Raw genomic sequence first — 27015 nt, 5'->3', positions numbered from 1 at the left:
TTTCCAATCAGAAACTTCTGTTAGTGTGTTTATTTCAGAGACCCTATTTGCCACAAATGTTTTTAGTGATCTCGACTGCGTGTTTATCCATGCAAGTACTATACTAGAATCGCACCATAAATATTGTCGTGAAATATTTAAATTTAAAGCATGTCGTACCCCTTTTACTAGCCGTGATAGCAGTAAAGCGCCACAAAGTTCGAGACGTGGCAAGGTTGTATCGCGTAAAGGCGCTACTCTTGATTTTGCACATATTAAATTGACTTCATAATTATTATTATTTGGGTTACGAGTTCTTAAATATAACACTGCCCCATAACCGTGCTGGGAAGCGTCACAAAAACCGTGGATTTCGATAAGGTCGGAAAATGCGACGGGTATAATTTTTCTCGGCACTTTAATTTGACGTATATGGTTCAAGCTGCTTAAAAAGGTAATCCAAGACGTATATATATCGGCAGGTACTGATTCATCCCAACCCAGTTTCAGCGTCCATAAACGTTGCAAAATTAATTTAGCATGCATTATGATGGGTCCGAGCAACCCTAACGGATCAAATATTTGGGCCGTTACCGAAAGTATGGCACGTTTGGTTACTTTATTAGGTATATTTTTCAGTATAATCTCGTAACTTAAATTATCGACGGTAGGGTTCCAACACAAACCTAAAATTTTTGTAAATTTATCCTTATGCAATTGTACGTTCGAATCATGGAAATTATCATTATTAGATACAACACTTAGTTCGTTTGACTGAAATTTTCGCAATTCAAATTGACCCTGTTTCAATATGGCCGTTACATCATTTTTTATTTCAGTTAAATCTTCGATCGAGTCAGCTCCGGTCAAAAGGTCGTCCATATAAAAATCTCGACGAATGATTTCGCTCGCGACAGGGTACCTAGCTTGGTTTTGATCAGCTAGCTCCTTCAAACACCGCGTAGCAATAAAACTTGCCGGTTTGGTACCATATGTTAATGTCAAAAGACGATACGTATTTAGTGGTTCGGATGGATGATTCCGCCAAAGAACTAATTGATAATTCGTATCGTTGGGATGTATCTTGATCTTACGATACATTTTCGCTATATCAGCGTTTAACACGTACTGAAATGTTCTAAAGCGTACTATTATTGAAAATAGGTCTTGTTGTAATACCGCCCCAGCTAGCAAATTATCGTTTAGACTTTGTTTATTTGAAGTTTTTGCCGACGCGTCAAAAACAACTCTTAATTTTGTTGTCGTACTAGACTCCTTTTGCACGGCGTGGTGAGGCAAATAAACGCAATTGTTGTCGTTGGGTGGTTGGCTTAAATATTCCATATGATTTAAATTTTGGTACTCTAACATGAAATCTACATAATTTGTTTTAACGTGTGGGTTTTTGATCAAATTCCTTTCAAGACTGAAAAAGCGTTTGAGAGCTGCATTTCGTGAATTACCAATATTTATTTTGTTATTTTTAATGGGCAACCGTACAATAAATCGCCCGTCATGGTCCCGTTGGACAGTTTCACGGAAGTGGGTTTCACAAAGAATTTCTTCTTCGTTAGACGCATTCTTATCGTAATCCGCCGTAATTACTGGTTTTTCCAATTCCCAAATCTTTCTTGCCTGTATTTCTAAACCGGGGTCGGGTCCGGATATGGAAATATTGCATGTTGTAAAATTTGTCGGTAAGTTTATGGTACCGAGAGGGCCTCCCACAATAAACCCTAAATGTGTTTTTTGAAATATTAACCCACTGCCCGGCGAGGACAATTGGCCTATGCAAAGTAAATTCCAAAAAAGGCCGGCTCCTATCAAAAGATCTATTGTACCCGATTCGAAAAACTTGGGATCTGCTAGTTTTATGGTTTTGGGAATTTCCAAAGATGAGGGGTTGATAGACACTAACGGAAGATTTTCGGTTATTTTGTTCACCACGATGCAATTTATTTTTGTTGAGTACGCATTATAAATAGATTTTATACCCACATCTAAAACTTGCTTTTGAGAAGAACTTGCCGCTCCATTTAAACCCTTAATTTGAATATTTATTTGTTTCGTGCTCAATTTTAGCTTTTTAATCATCGGTTCAGTTATGTAATTGGACATAGAACCTGGATCCAACAAAGCTCTACAAGTTTCATATTCATTTTTAGCATTTTTAATAAGAACTATAGCCGTTGATAGTAAAACGGAATCTGAGCATTTTAATAAACTAGAAGAATGATTACTTAAAGTTACTGAACTATTTTCATCGGCGTCAGCTTCGTCTGTATGTATTAACGTATTATGTTTTTTGTTACAAGCTTGACATTTATGACTGGTACGACATGTAGCAACCTGATGATTTTCTCGGAGACAATTGATGCATAATTTAAGACGTTTAACTTGCGCTATACGCTCGGGAATTGACATTTTCAAAAAATCTATACACTGAAAAATTACATGAGATGATTTTTTACACATTGAACAAGATGCTTGTTTTTTATTAGTGGTTATGTGAGAAACAGTCTTTGATTTGTTGAAATAATTATTTTGTTTATGATAAACCTTTCCTTCATTTGATGTTTTATTATTCGACATATAACTTAATGATTCCAACATTAAACAACGTTTTTCTAGAAAATCAATAAACTGTTTGTAAGTCGGTACATCTTTATCGAGGGAAAGTTGCCATTCACGTTTTGTACTATAATCCAATTTTTCTACAATGACAGGAATAAGTAATGCATCCCATTTGTCCACCGTTATTCCTAATGATTTTAGAGATGTTAAATTCGACACCACCGTATCGACAAGAGCCCGCAATAAGGATGGTGATTGCTTGTTTATACTAGGAGCATTTAAAATGGACATTACGTGATCTTGCACTATTAAACGAGTATTTTTGAACCGATTAGTTAGTAATCTCCATGCCTCTTTATAATTTTCATCGTTAATAACTAAAGATTCAATGGTACGCAAGGCTTCGTCGCGCAAGGAAGACTTTAAATACTGAAATCGCTGACGATTATTTAACGCCTTATTCTCATCTATCACCGATTTGAACGAATTTTCAAAATTTAGCCATTCTTTGTAATCGCCGCTAAATGATTTGATATTTAAAACGGGTAGATTCAACTGCATGCTGTCATTAGAATCTCGTGGATTTTTACCGTCCGTAGGGTTAAGCAATAAAGAAGTCGATGGAACCGGAACCGCGAGACTTTTTTCTATAATATCGTTTATAAGACACACAACATCGCAATAACGAATTTCAAATTCCGATCTGCAGCCTTCATAGGCTTCTGCGGCCCCCTTTTCAAGTTGCTCTATCTGGTATTGAGTTTCGTCAAAATCGTTTCTAATTCCGTCAAGAAGTGATAATCGTGCTTTTAATTGATTGATACTGACCCCAGGACTATATGACTGTACATATTCCTCTATTCGTTTCAATTTATCATCAATGGTTTTCAATTTGCTTTTTTGCTGATCTAATTTAGACATATTTTTGAATAATTAATGAACCTTAAAGCCAATCAAAAATGTATAGATACACAAATACGCGTTGAAGCTAGCCGTGCGAATATGATAAAAAGGGAAATCTTAGGACAAAAGAGCCACTAACCTTTCTCCTCTCAATGGTTTACACTCGTCCACGATAAGAGTGTAGCTTAACGTGTACTGACTCCCTCTTGTTGAAGCCCTAGTTCCGATGTTGAGATTTTTGCACGGGGTGGTGATTCCTCGTCGGAGATGCTGCCCACTGCTGCCGCGAAAATCGCTGAATGACGACTTCTTCCACGGGGTGGCGTTTCCTCGTCGGAGATGTTGCCCACTGCTGCCGTAGAAATCGCTGAATGAACCTCTTCCGCGGGGTGGTGTTTCCTTTGTCGGAAATGCTGCCCACTGCTGCCACGGAGATCGCTGAATGAACCTCTTCCACGGGGTGGTGTTTCCTTTGTCGGAAATGCTGCCCACTGCTGCCACGGAGATCGCTGAATGAACCTCTTCCACGGGGTGGTGTTTCCTTTTTTAGAAATGCTGCCCACTGCTTCCACGGAATTTGTTAGTTGAAAACTTCTTCCATGGGGTGGTGTTTCCTTTTTCAGAAATGCTGCCCACTGCTACCACGGAACGTCACTACCACGCGTCGCGTTTCAATTCCGAATAATACAGTCGCGGTATTAATATCCGGCTCGAAGGACCAATGTGGAAACTGTAGTGATTATTAATTGTGGAACGACGTGCACTTTTAACAACGATTTATTGATATTATGTACATGTCAATATGTATATTATATGATGAAAGTATTTATGTGTTTTTGCGACGCGTGCCCGTTGACGGGTTGTTGGTGACTCTATGTCCGCCACTCGTTCGTCCAGGAGGGCGGTGATGAATCAATTTGGGGGTGGTACCGAACACCCGACGAGAGCCGAGCAGCCGAGAACTTCGGGTGGTACCACACAGGTGTCTTGAATAATCGTTTCCTACCAGTCAGGATATTCTATGCTACCAGTAGCGGCTCATCCATGGGGTCAATTGGTCAATGAGACGCCCAAACAAATTCGTTGGATGTTTGAAAAAATGTAGAAAAATTGAAGGAGTCCAAGCAAGAATAGAAGAGTTAAATTTAATTATCGAAAAAGCTGCTTAGCAAGAAAAATAAGAGAAAATCTTTTTTGCTAACCTACATGCCTTTCTCACTTTTTTTTTCAAAATTTCCTAATAAAATTTCTGAATTGGATAACGTAGTGAAGATTACCAAAGAGGACACCAACCAGATGGAATTTCAACGTAAGATGTGTTGAAACTGTATATATGGAAGAGTTACTTGACTATATTAGTGACATCTGTTATTGTGAAACAAAAGCTGTAGTTATAATTAAAATACTGAATTAGTAAAATTGAAGAATACCGTCTTTGTTATTGTAAAAAAAAGTATAAACTTCTTGATTTCATGATGTTTTAATAATAATTTTAGTTCGTTGGGCTCAGAAGGATCTTGAAATGGCTGTCGGTCTGGTCAGTTCGCGTTTAATGAGTGCCAAAAGCTACTTTAAAAAGACACTTAAACAAAGAAAATAAAATAGCAAACAATATAAACAAGTGATGGGGAGAACTATTCCACCTTTACCAAAAATGAAGAAGAATTATTAGCAAATTACCTTGTTCAATTTGAAGATAAACTCTACGGTTAAAAAAAATAAAATTCCCCGCCATTTTAACCGTGAAAAAATGGATTAATAAAAAAAATATCCCAAACGTCGGCCAGAGTCAACATCGATTGCCTGGGCAAAAGATTTAAAACATGTCCAAATTAGGCAACTCTCCCCTAAAGGTTACTACTTTAGAATATGCTGTGAATGGTTTTAGAAAAGAAAAAAAAATCCTTAACTTCCAAAATGCGAATGAAACGTAAAGTTTTTATTGATGGGAGTACAAATCCCAAACTAGATATATACTTAGAGAAAAGAAAGAAACAGAAAACAAAAAAGAAATAGGATGAAAAGAAGAAACCAAAGTATTTCTTGCAGAAAGGGGACAGTCTTCATTTGGCGAAGACAAAGAAGATGCTGCTTGTCTTTTCTCGAATAGTCTTTATTATGAAGATGTTGTGGGTGAGTTAGGGACACGCTCAAACTGCATGAAATGCGTACATTAGAAATATACTAGAGACTGTGCTACTAAAAATTATATTTGGGATCTTTGCAAATAATTTTTGATTTCAAATATCAATTAAGTAGCTTACGCTCGGAAAGTAAAAAGTATACCCGGTAATAGGTGATGTTCCTCTATTGACAGAATATTAGACAATAAGATCGACCAAAATGCTCTCACGTAAAGCGTCGTGTAGTTTTGTAAATTTGTCAATTATCAATGTGAATTATCGCTTCAAAAAGGTAATCAACACAACGAATAGCATGTAGATCTTTTTTTTAACGGAATCTGTCACATTTATTATACAATAAATAAAAATAAAGTAACATTCTTCAATAAAAAATAAATTAAAAAAAATAATAATAAAAATTGAATTAAAAATCACTTGCACTACCGTCGTTCTTATATTCGCTGTCGCTACTTTCCTCTTCTTCGTCTTCGTCGTTTTCTCCTCCTTCCCTTCTTCATTTTCTGTTTATCCTCCTCCTCATCTTCACTTTTAATTTGTAATACAATTTTCTCTCCAACTTTTCAAAGTAAATTTAAATTGTGGTTGATAAAGACTAAATATTAGTTCGAATCGCGGTTAAACGATTACGTTTTCTTTCTTTATCTAGAAGTAGGTATGAGCTCCCGTTTCTTTTACAAGCGACTGCTAAAGCCAGAAAGCTAGGAATAATTCAAGTTACTTTTTACTCTCTTTGTTAATCCTTTCCATCAGATTAGTGGTTCCATGGTAGTTGCAGCCTGCCAAATATTTTTGTCACTCCAAGGGGTTTGTTTTACACAATAATCTCGTATATATTTTAGAACTTTTTTCTTATTTAATCCAGCTATTCTAGCGTACTTAATTGATTATAAATGTTTCTGCTTTCTGGTCTTCTTCTTCACTCAAGTTAAAAAATCTGTCTTTTACTTTCGGGTTAAATACATGTGCTGTCCATTGTACTTCGTGGAACATGAATTGCTTTCCACTGCTAAGATATTCTAACAATTGAAATACTCCATCTTCTGATAAAAAGTCGATTGCTTTTAAATGTCTATGCAAAATATGATAATGTTGAAATAGCATCACTTTCAATAAAGTTAATTATAGATGACGGCCCCTTTAACAAATTTAAAAATCCGTCAAATTCACTGGTTCTGGTGTAGTGAAAATAAAATTTATCAAAGATGTCCCACTGATATCAGCCCAGCCATTAGAAAATAGACATAAAGTTGTTGTACATGTCGGGCAACAATAGGATAGCTGCGGCAACAAGAAGTGCGAATTATGAGGTGACCAACTGGATCGCCAGAACTAAACCCTATCGAAAACCTTTGAGGCATTTTGGTTTGGAATGGTTATTTGATATTTGTCAATATAATAGAAAGAGAGACCGTATTGTGATCACCTAAACTTCCCGCCTTTAAATTGACACTAAAAAAAATGACAGCCCGGAAAAATTCAAAAATTCAAAATTTGGTCTTGGCTGTGGTCGTCTAAAAAAATGGAAACCTACGTTGTGTTTTTTTTTTTGAAAAGTGGCGGGAAGACGTTCCTTCATACAAGTGAGCATACACTGCGTGTGAGTCGAGAGCGCAAGAAATAATAGACAAAATTTTTGGGAGGGGGCTAAAAATCGCAACCCTGTCTAGGAGGAAAAGGAGCTGCGAGCGAGGGCAACACGTGGCTTGGCATCTCGCATTCACTCCTCAGCTCCAAAAGCTCCCTATGGTTTATTTACCCACATATAATACATCGCAAATGAAACACATAAAAATATGAAAGAAAAAGACAACCGCGAGTTGACAGACATACACATATGGGAAACCAAACAGGTACAAATCCTACGTTGATGTTTTGAATCAATGCAAATATTTGAATATCACAAATTTAATAAACAAAGCGAAATCTGATCTAAGGTAACTGAATGCAAATACACAAGTTATTACGGGCAAATGGCGTCAAATTTAGAGTTATGGCAGTTAACAAAAGCACAACAAAAATAACCATAAGGGTGTTCTAGCACAAGCAGAGTTTGGGGCTACAGGTCGGGACTGTTCTCCCCCCACGACGGTGATTCTATCTATCGCAAGCCTACTGCAAAGCATCTCTCTATTACGGACGTGCCATACGAGCAGTTGGGTCTCGACTAAGAACAGAAGTTGATAGCGTTACAACATCGCGACCGCCCCTGAATCTATCCAAACCTGTATCCTTTGTACTAGTAACACGATAAATCTCGCCAGCCCGACTAGGAACCGAGCAGTCCGCTTCTGCCATGTTTTTCTGTATTATTTTACCTCAATTCCATTTTTAAATGTTCAATTTCTTATAACTCTGATATTAATGACAACTGAACAAGTGTCAAATTTTAAAAAGAGCAATAAACAACATTTAAATTCACCATACAATCTTGTGAAATTTTAAACAACAAATAACTCTTATGTGAGATTAAGATTGGACATCAAATAATTTATACGATGGAAACATTCAATTACTGAGGTTAAAATTGTGAGATAGAAAAATATTGTATGAGGTGAAAAATTGCATAGCTAACAAAATTTACATGAGATTAATACTTGCCACACTTTATGAACGATTCAAACAAAGAGTTTACATTATGTCAAATTATGTTATGATCCAAGTGCTTGGTTACTTAAAAAACAATATTAATTACTTTGAGAGTTTATAATACTACGAACTGATTACCCCAACAAACAGATAATAAATAAACACAAAAATATCCAGTCATCGTTGCGAGGAAAAAGCGTCTCGGTGATGTAAATTTTAGCGTTGCGAGGAAATACTTCGATTATGTGAATTTTAACGTTGCGAGGAAAAAGCGTCTCGGTGATGTAATCAATCTTTGGCGTTGCGAGGACATGCCTCAGTGATGTAAAGATGATAACGATGATAACTGCCTAAGGGAAGAAATTATTTTAACCCCCCGCCAGTCCACGGTATGAATTAGTTAATTTAACTGCCGTAAATTAATTATTAGCAATCTTGTGTGAAGAATTAAGAAGTGTTATAATGTAACACTTACGTATATGCATCCATAGACTTATTTATAACTTGTAAACAAAGGTTGTTATCTTGACTAAGTGAATTTCATGAAATCGTATAGCAAGTGGTTTATTTAAATATTCCTGATTGTTAAATTGTGTTAGCACGAGTTAACGATTAAAAAAAACTAACCTGATCGGTGAATTCACAAACAACAAAACAAATCTACACCACGTGATCCGCGTTGGACGAAAGTCCGCACTTTTTTCCGATTAAAAGGCCGCAAGAATTAGGTGCACGTGTTGGGGGAAAACTTTGACGTTATCGGTGTTACGATTGATAATCGTTAACAAAAGCTTCCTCTCTTTTATTAACTACCAAACCAACTAATTTAACCTAGCTACTTACAGCGTCTTTTCACTATGCGTCCACTACACCGAACAAAAACATAATAATCTTCCCCATGCTTTTAACATGCCTCTCTCTTCTACCAATTCGACTACCGCCCTCTAACTAAACATGCAGAACTACCCCCAAGCGCTAACGTGCATATGGTTGCCGATGTTTAACGATTTTTTTTATTGAATTTTTTCTTTCAAATTAAAATTATTCAAATGTGATTTCGCGCCGCTGTTAATTAATTTCAGCGCGAAAATTTGATTCAAATTCGGTCACCACAGTATGATTAAATTCGTAATTAGTAAAGAACGAATTCTAGGGCAAATGGCTCTTAATTTTAGTTGTAGACAAATGCATGAAAATTGTAGATAAATTTGTATCTGTGAAAATCCTTTTATTTGAGCCCTATTTGTTTTTGGTTATTTGCCTATTTTTGATCCCGAGTACCTTTTTTGCAATTATTTCTGCCTATTTTATTTTTTTTGCATATAATTCAGATTTTAGAATAAAATACGCAGAGAAAGTAAATTTCTGCTTATTTTGTTCTAAAATCTGAATTTTCTAAACTCCAAAGCACATAAGGTACTTCTTTTGAAGGTAACATTTGATAATATTTCCTTTACTATAAAGAAAGACAATCTAACCCGAGTAAAGAGTCGAGGGAATTCCATTAGCAAAAGCCGCCAATTCAAGAGCCCAAATTTGTGTTGCTGCATAAACCATGAACAAACAAATTTTATTGCACAGATAAATAATTGAAACACCCTTTTAGAAGCCCCAATACAATTTGTCTCTTGCTTTTCTAGGAAGAGCTTTGATGTATTAAATACACCAAGCCCTCCTACAACTTTCTTTTCGAGTTCTCTTCCTGTATCAATGAATTCGTGTCGGGTTTTCGTAAAGTGAAATTTAAAACTGTGAAAGTGTTTTAGAAATTGTTTTTTTTTTATAAACAAATAAATAAAGTGAGTTGTAGATTTCATGCCACGTTCTTCAACATGAAAATACTGACATGCATGAAACAAATCGTACTAAAGATACAGGCAAACTTTAATTTCCTCATTTCATAGTGAAGACGATAAAAAAAATTTTTACTATGAATTATGCAGTGCAATTCTTGTGGCAAATATACCGTTGAAGAAACTAATTCCTGAGGAAACAATTTTAAGAAAGAATTATGTGTCTCAAGTTTACGATGACGTAAGTATTAATACGCATTTTAACAATATTTAGGAGGTTTCCTCGTGGAATTAGAGAAGCGAGCAACCCAAAATAAACAATATGCCGAACTGCACCATGCAATTAAGGCGAATATATTTCAAATAAACTTTTAGTAGAATATTATCGTTATCATTTTTTATCATTTTGTAGGTGGAACATTTTTTGTATGACAAAGGAGCAGGTCAGTATTTTGCAATATCTGATTTGGGGTTGCTGAGGAATAAAGAACGACCCCGCAACAAACTGGTTTGTATTTTCAGAAAGAAAAATAAACCTCTAATTCATCATATCAATTCTAGCTGCCACCATAGCGAACAAAGGAAAATCCCGACGAATTCGAGATTGATGATGAAGGACCAGAAGTAACTGAAGAAGAGTATCAAAAAAGTAGCTGCAACCAGAAAGAATAACATTTAAAGAATGAAATAACACATTGTTTACAGATTATCATCTGTATCGCCATATTTGCTGGAAAATTAAGGAAAGATGGGCATTGGGAGAAAGCATTATGCATTTGTGTTTACTAAATGCAACTTCTTTGCATGCTGACATAGCTAAAAGATTATTACGTTTTTACCCAAAACTCATCAATGACATTTACATGTCGGATGAATATTATGGTATTCAATTTTGATATTTTGTTTCATCGATCATCCGAGTTTCTTCAGGTGAAAATGTTTTACACATAGCTATAGTTTCCTTCCGTGGTGAAGTCTCTTTTGGATTCTGGTGTTAATATTCAGGAATTTTATGTGTCCAGATTCCAGAAGATCAAAAGTTATCTCGTTTGGATTCACGTGATCACGAATGGGTCAATGTTTGTGCCGAGACAAACTGTAACGGGTTTTTTACTTGCATTGGTTTTTGAAAACATCGCTGTACGATCTACTTTTTAGATATGTTTATTGGTAGGAATATCCTTTAACATTTGCTGCATACTTAGGACAAGAAAAAGTTTTCGATTGATGTTAGGAGCAGATCCTGATGCTCAGGATACTAACGGCAATACTGTTTTACACTTATTAGCAGTGTTGGGCAGTATCTAGATACTTGTATCTAAAAAAAGTATCTAGATACATTTTTGGGTATCTAGTATCTGTATCTAGATACAATCGAATTTAAGCACAAAATATCTGTATCTAGATACAAAATTAATGGCGCAGATACAGATACATTTTTTTATATCACTTTTTTTTCAGTAGTTATTAGTTGAATTATACTAGTAGCAATTTTTGATACTTCATATTGGTGATTTTGGTCACATAAACAAAAATAGAGGTTAGAGGTCCACTAATAGTGTTTTGTCACGGAAATTTGCATATTTTAAATACTATAATTTCCTACATTGTAGCCTTCAGTACTTATATATCTTTAAATATAATCCTAAGGGGTAATAAATCTAAGCCATGGTAAGATGGTATTTTAAAAACCATAAACCACAATTCACTATTCACTGCGTTTTACGCTTATCCGGGGCAATGCATTTTATCTGTGTACCTGAGCAACCCGGGTCCGGTAGGCCCGCTGGTTGTATTTGTGTTATTAAATAAGAGTAATTTTAATAGTAAAAATATTTGTTTAAGGTATGTTATTATTTTGAGAAAATAATAATTGCGTGTTACATAATGATTAATTTTTTCAATTAGCACAAATTAGTTCTGTAATCGACTAATCGAATGTTCCATATATACATTTCTCTCGCATAAATCGCATATTTGTTACTGTTTTATATCTTTATTTTTCAGACAAATTAGCATCTTTTCCTGTTGCCACATGTGTCATTTCTTCACTTTTTCATTGTTGGACCTAACGCGAGGCGGGCTTGGCAGGTCCGTTTTGCCCTAGAATGTGCCGATTATGTTTAAGTGTAAATCTTGGGCAACAAGATTAATATTTTTACAACTCTCGGTAGAATAATTTATCGTGATATATTCTCAGAAATCGTGAAACGAGATTAAAATAAAATGAGTTTTAACAAAAATCTGAAAATTTAAAGTTGCACTCTGGTGATTCCGGCCTGCCAGGCAGCCTTTGATCCTATAGGGGGTTTAAATACATTTCTAAGAAATTGGACTTATTTTGCCTTATTAAACGGAACCAACAATTCTTCCTAAAATGTATATACCTGCCTCACCGGGATAGACGATTACCGGACATGGTCATAAAAACATCGTAATCCGATATTGACGAATAATAATTTATGACAGGTTGCCGACAACAGACCTTCAGCACAGAATAATCATTCCCCGTATTCTTTTGAAATATTAATTTTAATGCTGGAGATAATTTTTAGATATACTCAAACACAATTTGGACACTGTAGTATGGTAATAAAACCAAAAAAAAATTCTTTTTAAGCGTACGTAATAAATATTGCACAATTTGCGACACATCAAAGAGCGAAGCGATGGCCTATTTGCAGGAAAAAAGAAAAGATTTTTCAGTCTTAAATAACCATGCTACAGTAAAAGGTTTATTTTTTAAATTTAATACCACAATCCCTTCTTCTGCACCTATGGAACGAGTGTTTAGTAGCGGAAACCAAATTCTGACACCAAGAATAAATAATTTAATGACAATACGTTCGAAATGTTGTTAATTTTAAAAAAATCATTAAACAATACATAAAAAAATACATAAACATGTTTTCAGTTACTTTATTCGCCAAAGCTTCAAAAAGTATCTTGTATCTGTATCTAGATACATTTCGAAAAAATCGAAAACCATCTGTATCTAGATACTTTTATCTTCCATATATCTATATCTGTATCTAGATACTTTTAAAAGTATCTGTCCCCAACACTGGTGAAATGGCAGTTAAAAAGCTGTAAGGTACTTTATAGTGGACCAAGAGCTATAAGGTTATATGGCCATCATAAAATCATCCCATTGTGTCGAAGTTAAGTTGTTTAGAATAGAAAAGGTTTTAGGGTCGTAAATAACGTGTCCACTGCAGCTTGACCGGCTGTTGTGGTTTCGTTCAGGGGCGGCTTTCACTAAATATGAAAATCCACCACTCCACTATTTCTTTACTACCTGTTAAATGTGAGCAAGAAATGTTTAGAAGACGATTTATTGCCAACCGGTAAGCTTAGTGCTAACCACACAAAGGGGGTATTTAATTGCGGTCAACTACTTTTATGATGGTCATATAACCTTATACCTCTTGGACGAGTATAGCTCTTGGTTCACTATACAGAAGCATACCGGGTAGCAAGATCTTAAACATTTTCTCTCGAAAATTTAGAAAAATATCTGATTTATTTTATTATTATTTATTAAATTTTAATGATTAAAATCCCTCGCAAAGAAAACCAGACGTTGGCATTGAGTAAAATTAATTTTTTCTAAAACTGGCCTAAAATGCCTATTTTTACATTCTTCGGGACTAAATCCTCCGTTTCTATCGCCTATTTTAAGGCTATTTTGCAGATAGACGATACCAAACCAAATCCTTTAATGTAAATTCCACTATCGGTTACTTCGGCTTAACAAAAAACTTGATAAGAATCAATCAAAAAAATTCTCAACTCTCCATCGAAGCAAAGAACACAGTGGTAGTTAGACCGTGCTGCTGTATACATGACCGAGTTACTTCGACGATGTCCTCAAACGAAGAATTTATAAGAAAAAATAAAGTGGTAATAATTGACGACGACAAAAACACAAAGCTTCATTATGCTGCCGCTTTGGGTAATTTGGAGGAAATTGATAAAATAATTGCAAGTAAGCAAAAACTGGACCCAGAAAATTATCTAGGATGGACACCGCTGATGATGGCTATTCGAAATGCAAACGCTTTAGCTGTGGACACATTATTAATCAAGGGAGCTGATGCCACTAAGAAAAATAAATTTGGTGAGTTCGTTTCTCGTTTTGTCTTGTAGTCATCAATGGTCCCAAATTTTAGGTATCAACGCATTTTTAATCAGTGTGACATGTGGCGATATCGTAGTTGTGGAAAAACTTTTAAACCATTTGCTCACTGGGGGCGTTTCAAGGCAGTCTTTGCAGAGGTTGTTTTCGCCAGTGTCTTTAGCGATTTTGTATGGGCACAACCATATTTTTAAATATTTACTGGAGCGATCTTTTGATCCGAATGCAGCGGCACCATTGACAGGTTTGTGTTATAAACTTCGTTTATTTTTGTATGCTGACATTATTTCTTTAATTGGGGTTTAGTAGGTTAGTTTAGTACTAAATAACCTAGAGGATTTTAATGTTAACTCATAACTGAGACCAGTTTTAGTTTTCACAGATAATTACGGTTCCTAGACATACCTACATTTAAAAATATACTCTCATGAACGTTATTTATTGTATTATTATTAATAAAGTGAAAAATTTATGCCAACATACGCAATTCTGTTTTTAAATTCATCAGAAATTAAACTCGTTCTTTTATCTCTTAACCGTTGAACCTATTTTGGATTAATAAGATACTTTAAAACTGTTAAATATATTTTACACGTTCATCAGTCGCTAAAAGTATAAAAGTAAAACCTCCACATAAATATCGCTCACTCATGGAATTCTAAAGTGCAATATTTTTGTTTTATACTTACTTACTTATTAAACTGAGGTCGATTAATAAATCATAGATATCATCATCATTTTAAATAGGGTTAACGTAGAAAAATTTTGACTTGACAGTATTAAATTTCAGGGCGACGATTTTGCAGTTGTAATTAAAATTGATTCTTCATTAAAAAGAGAGAAAAAATATTGTTAGACAGGTGTGTTTTTTGATTAATAATTATTTAAATTTTTATAGTTTTAAAGTAGCCACAATTGTTTATTTTTCCCGTTTTTTCTGTTTCAGGTATCACACCATTAATGTTCGCTGCAGCTTTGGGAAAAGAAAAGTTAATCACCAAACTGCTGAATTTTAAGGCCAACATTCATAAAAAAAATCACTTAGGAAAGACTGCTGTCGATATTGCACATACACGACATAACAGCGTCGAGACCAACTTTGACAAAACCAAAGCAAGACCACAACCTTTGATTATTATAACTTCTCACAATCAGAACAGTCCCCATTTACAACTAACTCCATATCCGGAGGCTATGGGTAGGAAATCGTCCAATACGCGAACTCCAAGCATGGTCTGCACACCAAGGATCACGCCGATTACTCCACAGTTTATGCCACAAATGTTTTTCGGCTCGAATTTTACTCCATCGCAATTTATTAGTCCTGGTCCTCCTATGGCTTACCACTCTTTTTTAAATGCGGCCGTCACACCTTCGAATTTTGTCTCGCCGTTGCCATCGCCGCAAATATGCTATCCTAATTATGTTTAATTCTTGTATAATTTTTGCGTTTCCAGTTATGGTATTGTTTTGTTTCGATTTTAAAAAAATCTGTTTTTATAATTTGATTTAATCAATTGCCTGTTGACTTACATAATAATAAATTATTTTACATGACTGCAAGGTTTATTTTTAGTACCTGGTGCATTTTCAGTGGTTAACTACTTTTAATTACAATTTTATAGTTTTTTAGAAGCTAATATGTTGTGATATTTCATTATCTTCAGAAGTTATTTATGTAATTTCGGAGGCTTGCACGGTCGGAATCAATACATGATCGTTTTCCAGGTTGGAACCGTGTAAATTGGGTTTTTGGGCTCAACGTTTCGCACACTTGCGTAATTGGCATCTTCAGGAGCAGGGTTAAGAATAAGGCAAAAGAACGCGGTAATTCAGTGTATCAACTATACCAGAGGCGAAACTCTTTTCTTAACCCTGCTCCTGAAGATACCACTTACGAAAGTGTGCGAAAAGTTGAGTCCAAAAACTCAGTTTACACGGTTCCAACCCGGAAAACGATCTTGTAGTTATTTATGTGTTCGTAAATGCTTTGGGGGAGTTGAAGACGGTATAATAACTGGGTGAACATATTTTAAAAAGTCACAGTAAAATCTCGTACCAGGGATCTACACAAGCATAAACATTTGCAAGAGAAATAGATAGGTATATTTAGATGAGCATGTGAGTAAAAAAAGAACAAAGTATAACGAACTAAAGACACGTTTTATAAATAAGAATTTTGTTTTTCAACTACTCGTAATTATTATTATACGTAATTAATAGACAACAACTACAACTTACATTTCATTAGACTATGCACATTTTGGTAGTAAAAATTTACTGGACTAGGGGTTCTGTTGGACTTAATTAGTTTAACAGATATATATGTAGACGGAATGCTATTTTTGTATCGAATTTTTAAGTTTATTTCAACTTTTAATTTGTGTTCCAGTAGTTCTTTACTTGTTTGTTTATGAATTTCAAACTGTGAATTATAGACAAAGATGTAAATTTTATAAACTTTTCAGATAGTTCATTGAGAAACTTCTTGTAAAATTTTTTTCGCTATTAGGTACATAAACAGTAAGGAAGAAAATACATCGTAAATATATATCCTGATTTCCAAAAAAATCCGAACACCTTGAATTAGTTGACTGATAAAACTTAAACTTTCACCAAATGTGCATTAAATCGAACCAAATAAATGGTTAAAATAACAGGCCTAAAACTTGTGAAATAAAAAATTTATTCAATAATGTGTGGGTCCACCGTGATTTCGAATGCAGTCATTTACTCGCGAGGCATGCTTGAAAGAAGATGGTTTATGGTGTCCTGTGGGATCTCGTCCCAAGCTTCCTGAAGGCGCATACGAAGGTCATTTAAATTATTCGAGGGATGCTGCAAGTGACCTAGACGTGTGCCGATGATATCCCACACATGTTCGATTGGTGACAAATTTGTTGAGCAAGCAGGTCAGGGGAGAACTTCAACATTATGTTGTTGAAGGTACTCCGTTGTGACTCTTGCCGTTGCTTTGCTGAAATAGGGGTCGATCTAACCCTCTGAGGTAAGGAACTGCAATCGGCTCCAGTACTGTATCGATGTGTCCTCTTGCATTCAAATTTCCCTGAATAAAAACTGGAGGGGACCTGCCTGCTACCCTGTGTTATTGCCCCCCAAACCATCACGCCTTGTGTGAGAGCTGTATGGCGTTCTCCACGTAATCGCCTCACCCTCCTACGTCCATCGTGAGCCCAACGACAAAACCGGGATTCGTCTGAGAACACTACCCGATTCCATTCGTGGTCCCAATTTGCTCGCTCATTGTACCATTGCAACCTACGAGCACGATGTCTTGGTGTCAATGGGAAGCAAAGAAATGGTCGATATGAACGCAACCCAAACGACCTTATTCGGCGATAAATTGATGACATTGAGATCCTATGCTCCAACGCACCCATCCAATCAGTTGCAATTGCACAAGGGATAGAACGTCTGTCTCGTAGGGCAGCAATTCGAAGATGCCGATCTTCGCGTGCTGACGATCTTTGAAGACGACCAGATCCAAGAATTCGCTCATGCACTCCTTCCTTAGACCACCTCCTCCAACACTGCAACGCCGTTGAAACACTTCTTCAAACTCAGTCAGTTGATGAAAATGAACAGGCTCACAACGTCCTGGCATTTTTCACTTTGTTTTCCACACGATAGCTCTAAAATTTTCTAACTAACGCAAATCAACTAGCAAAGCAAAATTCTGCTAGACTAAACTTTGTTTTCAAAAGGTAAAAAGATAACGTTAATGGTTTTTGTTGCAATTTGAACTATTTATTCCATGACTCGGATCAGACAATCTGAACAAAATGGCTCAAGTCCTTCGCGGTGTTCGGATTTTGATGGAAATAAGTATACTATTAACAGAAGTAAAGTTGATTTCATTTTTAATTGAACTAAACTCGAAAGACACGTTATATATATTAGGGTGAGAATCTTTAAACGTGTTTCGTTTTCTCACAACAATGAGTAACTGAATTATTATATTTTACATTTACTCAGTTTTTTAGATTCTCATTTTCTTGTGCATTTTTCAGTAATTCAACACTCGCATAGAATTTCTAATTCCGCACATTTTCGACATTAGAATTGTGGAATTGAAGATGATTTTTCTCTTTTTGATTGTTTGATGTCTATCAATATTTTTTAGGAGTCGGACATGGAAAATTATGAAACACTTGAAACAACAACAAAAAGCTTAATTAAGCTGTATCGTAATAGTTTATGATAGAACCGGGAAGACCTAGTGGTCATCCCGGTTCTTAGAAATGTTTAAAAATTATCGTTAATAAGTTTTACAAGTTGATTGCGTATATATGGACTTCTCTATGGCTTTTGATCGCATCAATCATAAGATCTTAAAATAAGACCACCAGCTGGAGTGCTTCAAGGATTCAGTTTCGGTCCTTTGCTCTTTCTCCATTTCATTAATGACATTGTTGATATTGTTACGACGCCTATAGATTTTCTAGTATGTGCGGCGATGATATCGGTGACAGCGGCCGAACGTCGTTCGCTAAAGAAAAGCCCGGAAGCGGAAGTCGCGATGGGTGCTCCAGAATAAGTCTAGAAGCGGTGATGGCGACTGTTCAAGAAGGACGCGTCGTTCGTTAAATGGGAACCACCGTCGGAAGCAGTCAGTGAAGTCCAGACAATGAGAGAAGTAGAGTCTAGTTAAATCCATTCCAATCGAATCGGAATTATTCTGTACATAATCGCTGTATAGTTAGTCGTGTAAATTCGAGTTGCTAAGAAATAAATTGTTGAGTTTTACCCACGCCGATTTTTAGTCACCGATCAAGATGGTCTCTTTCGAAGACGGAAGAATGAAGGTAGATTCATGAAAATCCAGCAGCACCATCGATACTGGCGCTGAGGTATCAATTGTACGTAAAGGACTCGTGAAAGCTGAAGTTTTAGGACCTATACCCAAAACGATCAGATTGAAAAGTGTAACTGAAGAATCGACGCCGATCATGGGCGAAGCATGGGTGGAAATTGGTATTGGTCAGTTGAGAATAAGACATCGGGACCTCGTGGCTAGCATGGAAGATGACTTCATCTTGGGAATGGGTTTGATTAGCCACCATGGATTGACAATTCATCGAATGACGGAAATCCTACGTCTTGGAAATGAAGAGTTCAAGCTGAATCAGCGCTGTATTGAAGAGAAACCTGTAAAATTGATCACCTGTCAGAACTGCAAACACTGCCACGAGGTTGCTCAGAGCAAAACACGGGTCAACCGCAGGAAGAAACTAGTTGTACAAGACGATGAATGGACTACAGCTTGGTTTAGAAAAGACCAGGAGGAAAACATGGATATTGGGCCGCTCCTCAGATGGAAAGAAGATGGGATAGCACGGCTTGACTGGTGGGAAATATCAGATGAGTCACCTTCTCTCAAGCCGTTATGGGCTCAGTGGGGCTCCTTGTGTGTTGAGAACGGATTTCTTAAGCGAGCCTGGTAAAGTCCGAATGGAAGGAATATCACTATGCAGTTGGTGGTTCCGGATATTAAAACCAACAAATGCACAACGGCGGTTCAAGTGGAATAAACAAGACGCTTTCCAAAGTTAGGGAGAGATTCTATTGGGTCCGTTACCGGGAAGACGTCGAGAGCTGGTTCTGTGGGGCGGTTAAAAGACCTAAGATTAAGGCGAGGGGACCGATGCAACCTTAGAACGTCGATTCGCCTTTTGGAAGAACGGCAGGAGATACAGCAGGTCCCTTCCCAGTGACCGAAGAAGGGAACAATTACAGGAAGAATGTCAAAGGCTACCACGATGGCTTACAGGAGAAGCTGCCGAGCGTTCACGAAATGCTGCACCACAAGAATAGAGTGGCGAGTGGTGGAATGGAGACACGTTACGGTCTTAAGGACAACTCGGTAGGGTTCCAGGCAAAATATTTGGTATGGCTTTATAATATACTGTAGTGACGAGGATCAATGATGTCGTTTAGAGGATTTGATAAGGGCCGAAGACGAAAATGAAGATTGTTCACTTCGGTTGCCTCATTACGTACGACAGTGACACCACCGATCTTTCTGATCGGGACAATCAGAACCAAGAAGGGGGCAGTGTTACGAAATAAACCCATACGCCGCCCCGGTACGACGCCTATGGGTTTTCTAGTATATGCGTATATGAGAACCACCGTCGGGAGCAGTCAGTGAAGTCCAGACAATGGAAGACCGAGAGTCTAGTGAAATCCATTCCAGTTGGAATTATTCTGTACATAATCACTGTGTAAATTTGAGTTACTAAGAAATAAATTGTTGATTTTACCCACGCCCATTTTCAAATACTCGTTCAACGTAACAGTATCATGGTTTCCTAACAAATTCAGTGCTAAACTCGCTTTAGATTTTAAATATCGAAAAATCCGTTATATTACAGGCATTTCTAAGATTCTTTCTTTAAACTGATTCAGTTTCCCGATTATAATTTGCATGTACAAAACTTAAGACCTATAACTTGTATTTCTACTTCTGCTAAACCTCCAAATTTTTCTTCAGACAGCATTTTTTGTAACTGTACGCAGAATTTTAGAACAATCTCTGAGCCAATAACAGTAATAACTATGATTTTATTCTTCTCATAGAATCTTGGCTTACTAGCGATATTCTTTGTAGTAAACTCCTTCCCACGAATTATACTGTTTTTCGTAAAGACTACTCTATGGAGTACAATGATTTGTCTAGAAGTAGTGAAGTTATTTTTGCTGCTCAAAAATTGTTATTGTTCTGAGGTCAATTTTGCTTGAATAACCAACCCTGTTCCGAAGAATGGTTATGGATAATTGTCAAACTTTATTTATTTTTGCTTTGTATAGTCCACTCCATACTTCAGTTCAGCAATTCGAATTGTTTCTTGAATCATTTAATTCCCTTTAAATAAATAATTTTAAAGTTCTTATTGTTGCTTTTTGTTTATTGCTTCTAAACCTATGGAGTACGGGTAAAGTTTTTTTAATTTTAAATTAAATCCAAGGATTTTTTTACAACGAGTATTGATGGAATTGAATTCTGTCCTTCCTGTTTAAAGATAACGCGCATTTTCTTGCGAGGTGATAAGATAATTGAGAAATCCGTCTCTCCTTCACTTTGGAAGAAGGTTACATTTGTCCTATTTTTAAGAAAGGACAGCAAAATCACAGGACTAATTAGTAATTATAGACAGGTATTTCGATACTTTCCGATTTTACCAAGACTTTCGAGTCAATTTTGTATTCTCAGCTTTACTCCTCACTGTAGTGATTAGTGGTAATGGACAATCATTGTTGATTCCTGCAAAAGCTCAGCGACTATTGAAACTTTTAATCTCATATTTTATCGGTAAAATTTCATTTGTCAAGTACAGAAGCTTTAGTCCTAAACAATTCATTTCATTTTCTGGGACCCCACAGGGGTCGAACTTAGTCCCCTTGTTGTTTTTGTTTTTGTATCAACACTCTTCCTACCGCTATTCCCGCAATAAACTTACAAATTATACATGGAAATAAACTATTTGAAGGTTTGCTTAATTTTGCTTCATTTTAGTTTGTTCGAAATTGATCGAATTAATCTGAAATTCGAAACCCCGAAATTCTGATGAGTTGCTGATGATTCAGTGCAAACCAGATAAATTTTCGTTACGCCACACTATATCAAGAATTTACATGCTGCTAAATTATGCTTTAATTGAAGTTGAATTAAAATCAAACTGAGTATCAAGATTATATCATGGACCTAGATAACTCTCACACCATATGAAACAAAGCACATATATATGTACAATAAACACAACAGGGCACATATTAAATACGTTCGAAATCAAAACAATAATTCGAGATAAACTTAAAATACACCTTCAGTTTCAGACTCCTTCTTTCAAAATCGATCAACGTTTAAGCTCAGTTTAAATGCCGCAATAAATCTGGGTAACACTCTGGGTAACACTTTTGTATTATGTACATATATTTCACGAGTACAAATTAAAAAAATCTAACCCAGTAAATCCAGTCAGATCAAAAACAACAGTTACCTACTGTTTGGAGTTATATGTGCTAATATCAGTCACAGGTCTTTCCGAAATGAATATTTAAAATCAAATATAAATGTTAACGTCGAATAACACCAATGTATTAACTTTTAGTAACTCAGTTGTAGATAGTAAATACGTCATAATTGTAGGGAAGATTACTTAAATGTAACAAACAAAATAAAAGTATAAAAAAGTTTATTGATACGTATGTTTGGCAAACCAATAAGTGAGCCCTACCATCATAAACGCCACAGAAATGCCTAGATGGTAAAAACCGTACCACATTAACAAATCCTGATAGTCTCTAACCTCAATACCAACTCTGTCATTAAACAAGCACACCATTCCAGAACTCAGTCCCCACCCCAACAGTGCTATCACACCAAAAACTAACCCGAAGCAACCTTTTTTCAAAAATTTAGCAATTTCAGCACTTAATACTGTCATTATAAAATGATACATGAATCCTAAAATTACGTAAAACATACAGTTTAACGCTAGATAGTTGGTAATTTGAGACATAAAAATCAGCATAAACGCTTCCACTAGAGACGTCATCGACAAAATTAAATCTCCTTTGAATTTCCAGTCAAAGTTGGCAAATCCTCCAAGGATGGTTCCGGTGAGGGCAAATATTGTGTAAACTCCTTCCAAAACACCATTGTAGACAAACGTTCCATTGCTTTTTTGTATGTATTGCCACAGGGGTTGGACGTAAATTGAGAACTGGTTGTATCCACAAATCGTAAAGATACTCCAAACTGACCATTTTATCACGTATTTATTGGGAAATGCCTGAGCGAGATTCGAGAAAATGGAAGTGATTTTGGTTTGATTTTCTTCTACTTTTTCAGAGTTTTCTGCGTTTTGATTTCCAATGGGCGGCAAGAAGATATTTAAAATCGTCGCAATAATGAAACCTGGAAAGTAGAAACACAAATAAGAAGCATTTGAGAGTTAACAGTAAGAAAATATTCTCAGTATTTTTAATGTCTGTATTTTCACGTAGGTATACAGTTGTACCCCTTGTAACAAACAAATGATGTGTCACTCTTGTTTATCAAAGTTAATTTCAACACTAGATGATTTATAGTTATATTGCATCTTTGAGAACCACAAAATAGAATTTACAACATCTTGACAGTTGTTATCAGTTTTTAATAATAGGTATGGAGTATTCGGTGAAAAATTTGTTTAATTTTGGATAATGTAATAGAATATCTAAACCTAACCTAAAATTAGAGTGATTCTAAGTATTCTGAATATTTTACCTCTAAAATTTTAAACAATATAGCTACACAAAGTTTCAAAATTTAAATAAATTGGCCAAAACTCAACAATAAAATAAAATATATCCATTATTGGATAAGTAGAGGAGGAAGACCCTTGTTTATGGTTATGAAAATGTTACTGATTATTTGACGTTTTCCTTTTTATGTAACAGTAGCAATCGAGAAGTACAGCAGTTAATAATTTACATTTAATTTTATAAAATTACTATAAACAAATTGTGTGGATTTGATAATATTTTATTACATATCAACAACTTTTGTTTTAGACTTCCAACAACAATTGTATGCTTAGAGATAACGAGTTGTATGTAAATATTATAACATATTAAGTGCATTAAATTAAACATATTAACATTGTCACAATGACTTAGCTAATAAGATAATCCTCTTAAATAAATAAATAGTACACTTTTCATTCTTCAATGCAACAATAAATTAATGTTTTACATTGTGCAGTCTCAGTTCTTTGTTCCTCTAGAGGTTATTTTTGTATTGTTAGTATTGTTTTAATGTATACTGTCATAAATAAATTGCAGTTACCAAACACATTTTACTTTCATATTTAACTCTTAGGTACATATAAATGTTCAGATGAAAAATAGTTGACTTACTTGACAAATTGAAGTAGTGAAGTTTTTCATAGCTTAAGTAAGCTACTGAAACAAGCAGCTGGCCAAAAAATGTCGAAAAAAGTCTGGCCACCAGCGGGGCTGCTCGTACACATGCTGTCAATTTTTGATAAGTTTTTATGTCACCATGGGCGTAAACAGATACGTAATAAGCCACCTCTGCAGCTGTCATGCATCCATAAAAAGCCTGAAAATTAAATTTTTTGTTGATAGAAACTAGAAAACAAAGAGAAGTGAGGGTTTTAAAGAACACTAAAGTTTAAGTTTTATATAGAGTTTGCAGTTTTTTTATAGAAAAAAATTGACATAGTCTAACAGCATAAGGTTTACTAAGAAAGTCAGAACTTGATGCATTTTGTACCAAGTTACCTTGGGTGTTCGGACTTGCGTGGTAATAGTAAATATACAAAATAATGAAATGATCCGTCGACATCGCAGCATTACGAGGGCAGAATATTGTACACAAGTAAAACTGGAAGTATAGCTATGCGAGACCAAAGTAATAGATAGTTTTGATGGTTGAGTTGATTGAAGCTAACTACTGAATTAGGGCTTTTGGCATTTATGATAAACTTGTTGTGGAAGAGACATCTTGTGCAATAATAGGGCTATTTTAAAGATGGAATTTTCGATTCGCCGTAAAACACTTATCTTCTCTGAATTCGTACAACATTGTATATTAATTACCATTCAAGTGATCTGATTGCCCATGAGGGTGGACAGTAGATGCTTCTATTTTCATAGAAGAAGGGAGATGTGCAAAGAAATAAATAGTGTTGAAAGCTGGACCATTTAAAGGTGAAATCGGAAATCATTTTGTTTACTGTTACAGTAATTGAGGGAATTTTGGTTATTCTGTATCAACAAATTTAGTGGATTTTCATGACCAACCCTACGTCGAAAACATCATGAACGCATAATACATCAGAGGATGTGCTCAAGAAGCTTATTTCAACTTTGGAACTAGTGATCTAAATAAAAACAACTATCTATAATAAACCTATAAATAGAAGAATCTATCATTTATATTAAGATTGGATAGTCTTGATTTATGTAAGAAAAGCTATTGTGAGTACAGAATACAGAACCTTCCAGTTGTTCATTCTTTTAAGTTTACATTGTCAATCTTTGCGTTGGTATACAAGATTGACTCAAATCATTAACAAATATGTAACTACTTTTAACTTTAAAAAAAATACATACCTGGGCAACTTGTAGTTCAACCAAACTCTCTGTCCAAATATAGAGGCATGTAGACACAATACCAGTAAGCGTAGAAATAATAATAAATGGATTATATTTAAGAAATTCCATCAAAAAGAACACCGGCAATAGAAGTACCGCAGTGCTGTAAAAAAATACGGGCAAAATATCCTGAGCAACTTCATCTTCAGTAAAATTTTTGTCGGTTCTAAGGAATTCGTAGAAAAATGGGAGTGGTGGCCTGAAGTTCACAATAAATCCGAAAATGTACAAAACGTAGAGACGCCTAAACCACTTGAACTGAATAATTTTTTTCCACTTTATTTTCATTTTATTCACTTTTAATTAAGTACTCAAGAAACATCACATCTCACTATCACATATGATATTATCACTTTTTGTGAACACGTACCTACATTGCAGTTTTTGACTGAGGCTGTCTAATCTTCGGAATTTGGAGTAATATCTTATCTTGGCTTATCTTCCCCCTATCTACGGCAAATTAATATCAGCGGACTACGATTAATTTATATTATTTTGAAGCATAACGCACTTCGCATGTTGCTTGTTGCTTGCAACACGACGTTAGTTTTTCGTGTTTACTTGTCCGAAATTTGTAATTACAACTCGTTCATTATTTTAATACATACATTCATGTCAGAAGAGATTTCATTTTCTAAGATGTATTGTAAAAATAGCATTGTCACCACACAAAGTACACAGGTACAAAGAATATTAAAAACAAACTTTTCGAATTTCACACAGTTTTATAGATATAGAACTCGGTGTAATATGGTTTTCGTTATCGCAGTTTACTTTTAACTAATGTAAGCAGGCGTAATTGTAGGTACGAACTTTTATCGTCGGTAATTGGCACTATGGTAATATTCGTATCGTGTGCATTGTGAACTCAATATTAAAAGTATTTCAGTTTACATGTAAGTGGAATAATTTACATTATGAAATATGTATTTGCAAGTATTTCGTTGAGACTAAAGCTGTATGTGAGAATGTTGAACTAAAATTTTAGTGTAGAGTCTGGAGCATCAGATTCTGCAGATCATCTCAGAGATTGCGCAACATGTTAGTATTTCAGACGTTGATAAAAGGCTACCACTAGTTTAGGAATCACACAACATTAGTTGAATGCAAGACGACAAGACTAATATTTATTTATCATTGTCTACTATGTGTACTTTGTATAAATAAATTTAAATATTGTTCAACTATTTGTCAGTATGTTGAGTATACCTCGCTACAAAATCTTTTGTCAAATTTAAAACTTTCATTTTTAAAAATGGTCGAACTGTGGACTTTAAAAATGACCTTTTATATATGTTCCATTATAAAGAAAGACTTTGCTCTGTAGGCTTTATGTATATTATACATTTGAAAAGATTTGCGACTTGTCAGTGACTTCGTGTCACTGTTAAACAATCATTTTTGCATTCTATAATACACACCTCACAAAAATTAACGCAACATTTCAAATTTGTTAATAACAACTGAAAAAATTTAAAAAAAATTCTAAAAAACATGCCTTATATTAGTTAGAACGAATTTTGTTTCATCTACGCAAAAAAAAGTTCCTTATCATTTGTAACTGGTGGATCTATTAAAAGAAAGAAAATATCTTATCATGGTACCCTTATATCCAATTCTAAATCACATGTTTGTGAAATGTTTGAAATGAAAACGTCATTTTCGCTTATAATGAATGTTCCTAATCGCATCACGCGTAATTCATCGAAGA

At 35.2% G+C, this 27015-nt stretch overlaps 3 protein-coding genes across 4 annotated transcripts; 1 reads left to right on the top strand and 2 right to left on the bottom strand.

Annotated features, from left to right (window-relative positions):
* Positions 1-43: 43 nt before the first annotated feature.
* On the bottom strand, positions 44-7895 carry LOC135129910 (uncharacterized). The gene is made up of 5 exons (XM_064057177.1): positions 7823-7895; positions 7623-7764; positions 3596-3997; positions 160-3331; positions 44-103 (listed from the first exon to the last, which is right to left on the bottom strand). The coding sequence occupies exons 1-5, from the start codon at positions 7893-7895 to the stop codon at positions 44-46; spliced, it is 3849 nt and encodes a 1282-aa protein (XP_063913247.1).
* Positions 7896-13660: 5765 nt separating this feature from the next.
* On the top strand, positions 13661-15548 carry LOC135129909 (ankyrin repeat and SAM domain-containing protein 6-like). Its single transcript, XM_064057176.1, has 3 exons — positions 13661-14099; positions 14152-14361; positions 15064-15548. The coding sequence occupies exons 1-3, from the start codon at positions 13844-13846 to the stop codon at positions 15546-15548; spliced, it is 951 nt and encodes a 316-aa protein (XP_063913246.1). The 5' UTR covers positions 13661-13843.
* A 6768-nt stretch (positions 15549-22316) lies between these two features.
* LOC135130393 (folate transporter 1-like) lies at positions 22317-26389 on the bottom strand. 2 transcript variants are annotated; one of them, XM_064057770.1, is made up of 4 exons: positions 25816-26389; positions 25263-25754; positions 24042-24246; positions 22317-23058 (listed from the first exon to the last, which is right to left on the bottom strand). In XM_064057770.1, exons 2-4 carry the CDS (start codon positions 25590-25592, stop codon positions 22334-22336), a joined length of 1260 nt encoding a protein of 419 aa, XP_063913840.1. In that variant the 5' UTR covers positions 25593-25754; positions 25816-26389; the 3' UTR covers positions 22317-22333. The 2 variants fall into 2 exon arrangements, with proteins under 2 accessions (XP_063913840.1, XP_063913839.1); XM_064057769.1 differs by having other exon boundaries at positions 25263-26389.
* Between the last annotated feature and the right edge of the window lie 626 nt (positions 26390-27015).

The sequence above is a fragment of the Zophobas morio genome, unplaced genomic scaffold (genome assembly GCF_036711695.1).
Source record: "Zophobas morio isolate AGI-343-1 ecotype UQ-CSIRO unplaced genomic scaffold, CSIRO_AGI_Zmor_V1 ptg000017l, whole genome shotgun sequence".
NCBI lineage: Eukaryota > Metazoa > Arthropoda > Insecta > Coleoptera > Tenebrionidae > Zophobas > Zophobas morio.
This window is presented reverse-complemented; position numbering and strand designations above follow the sequence as displayed.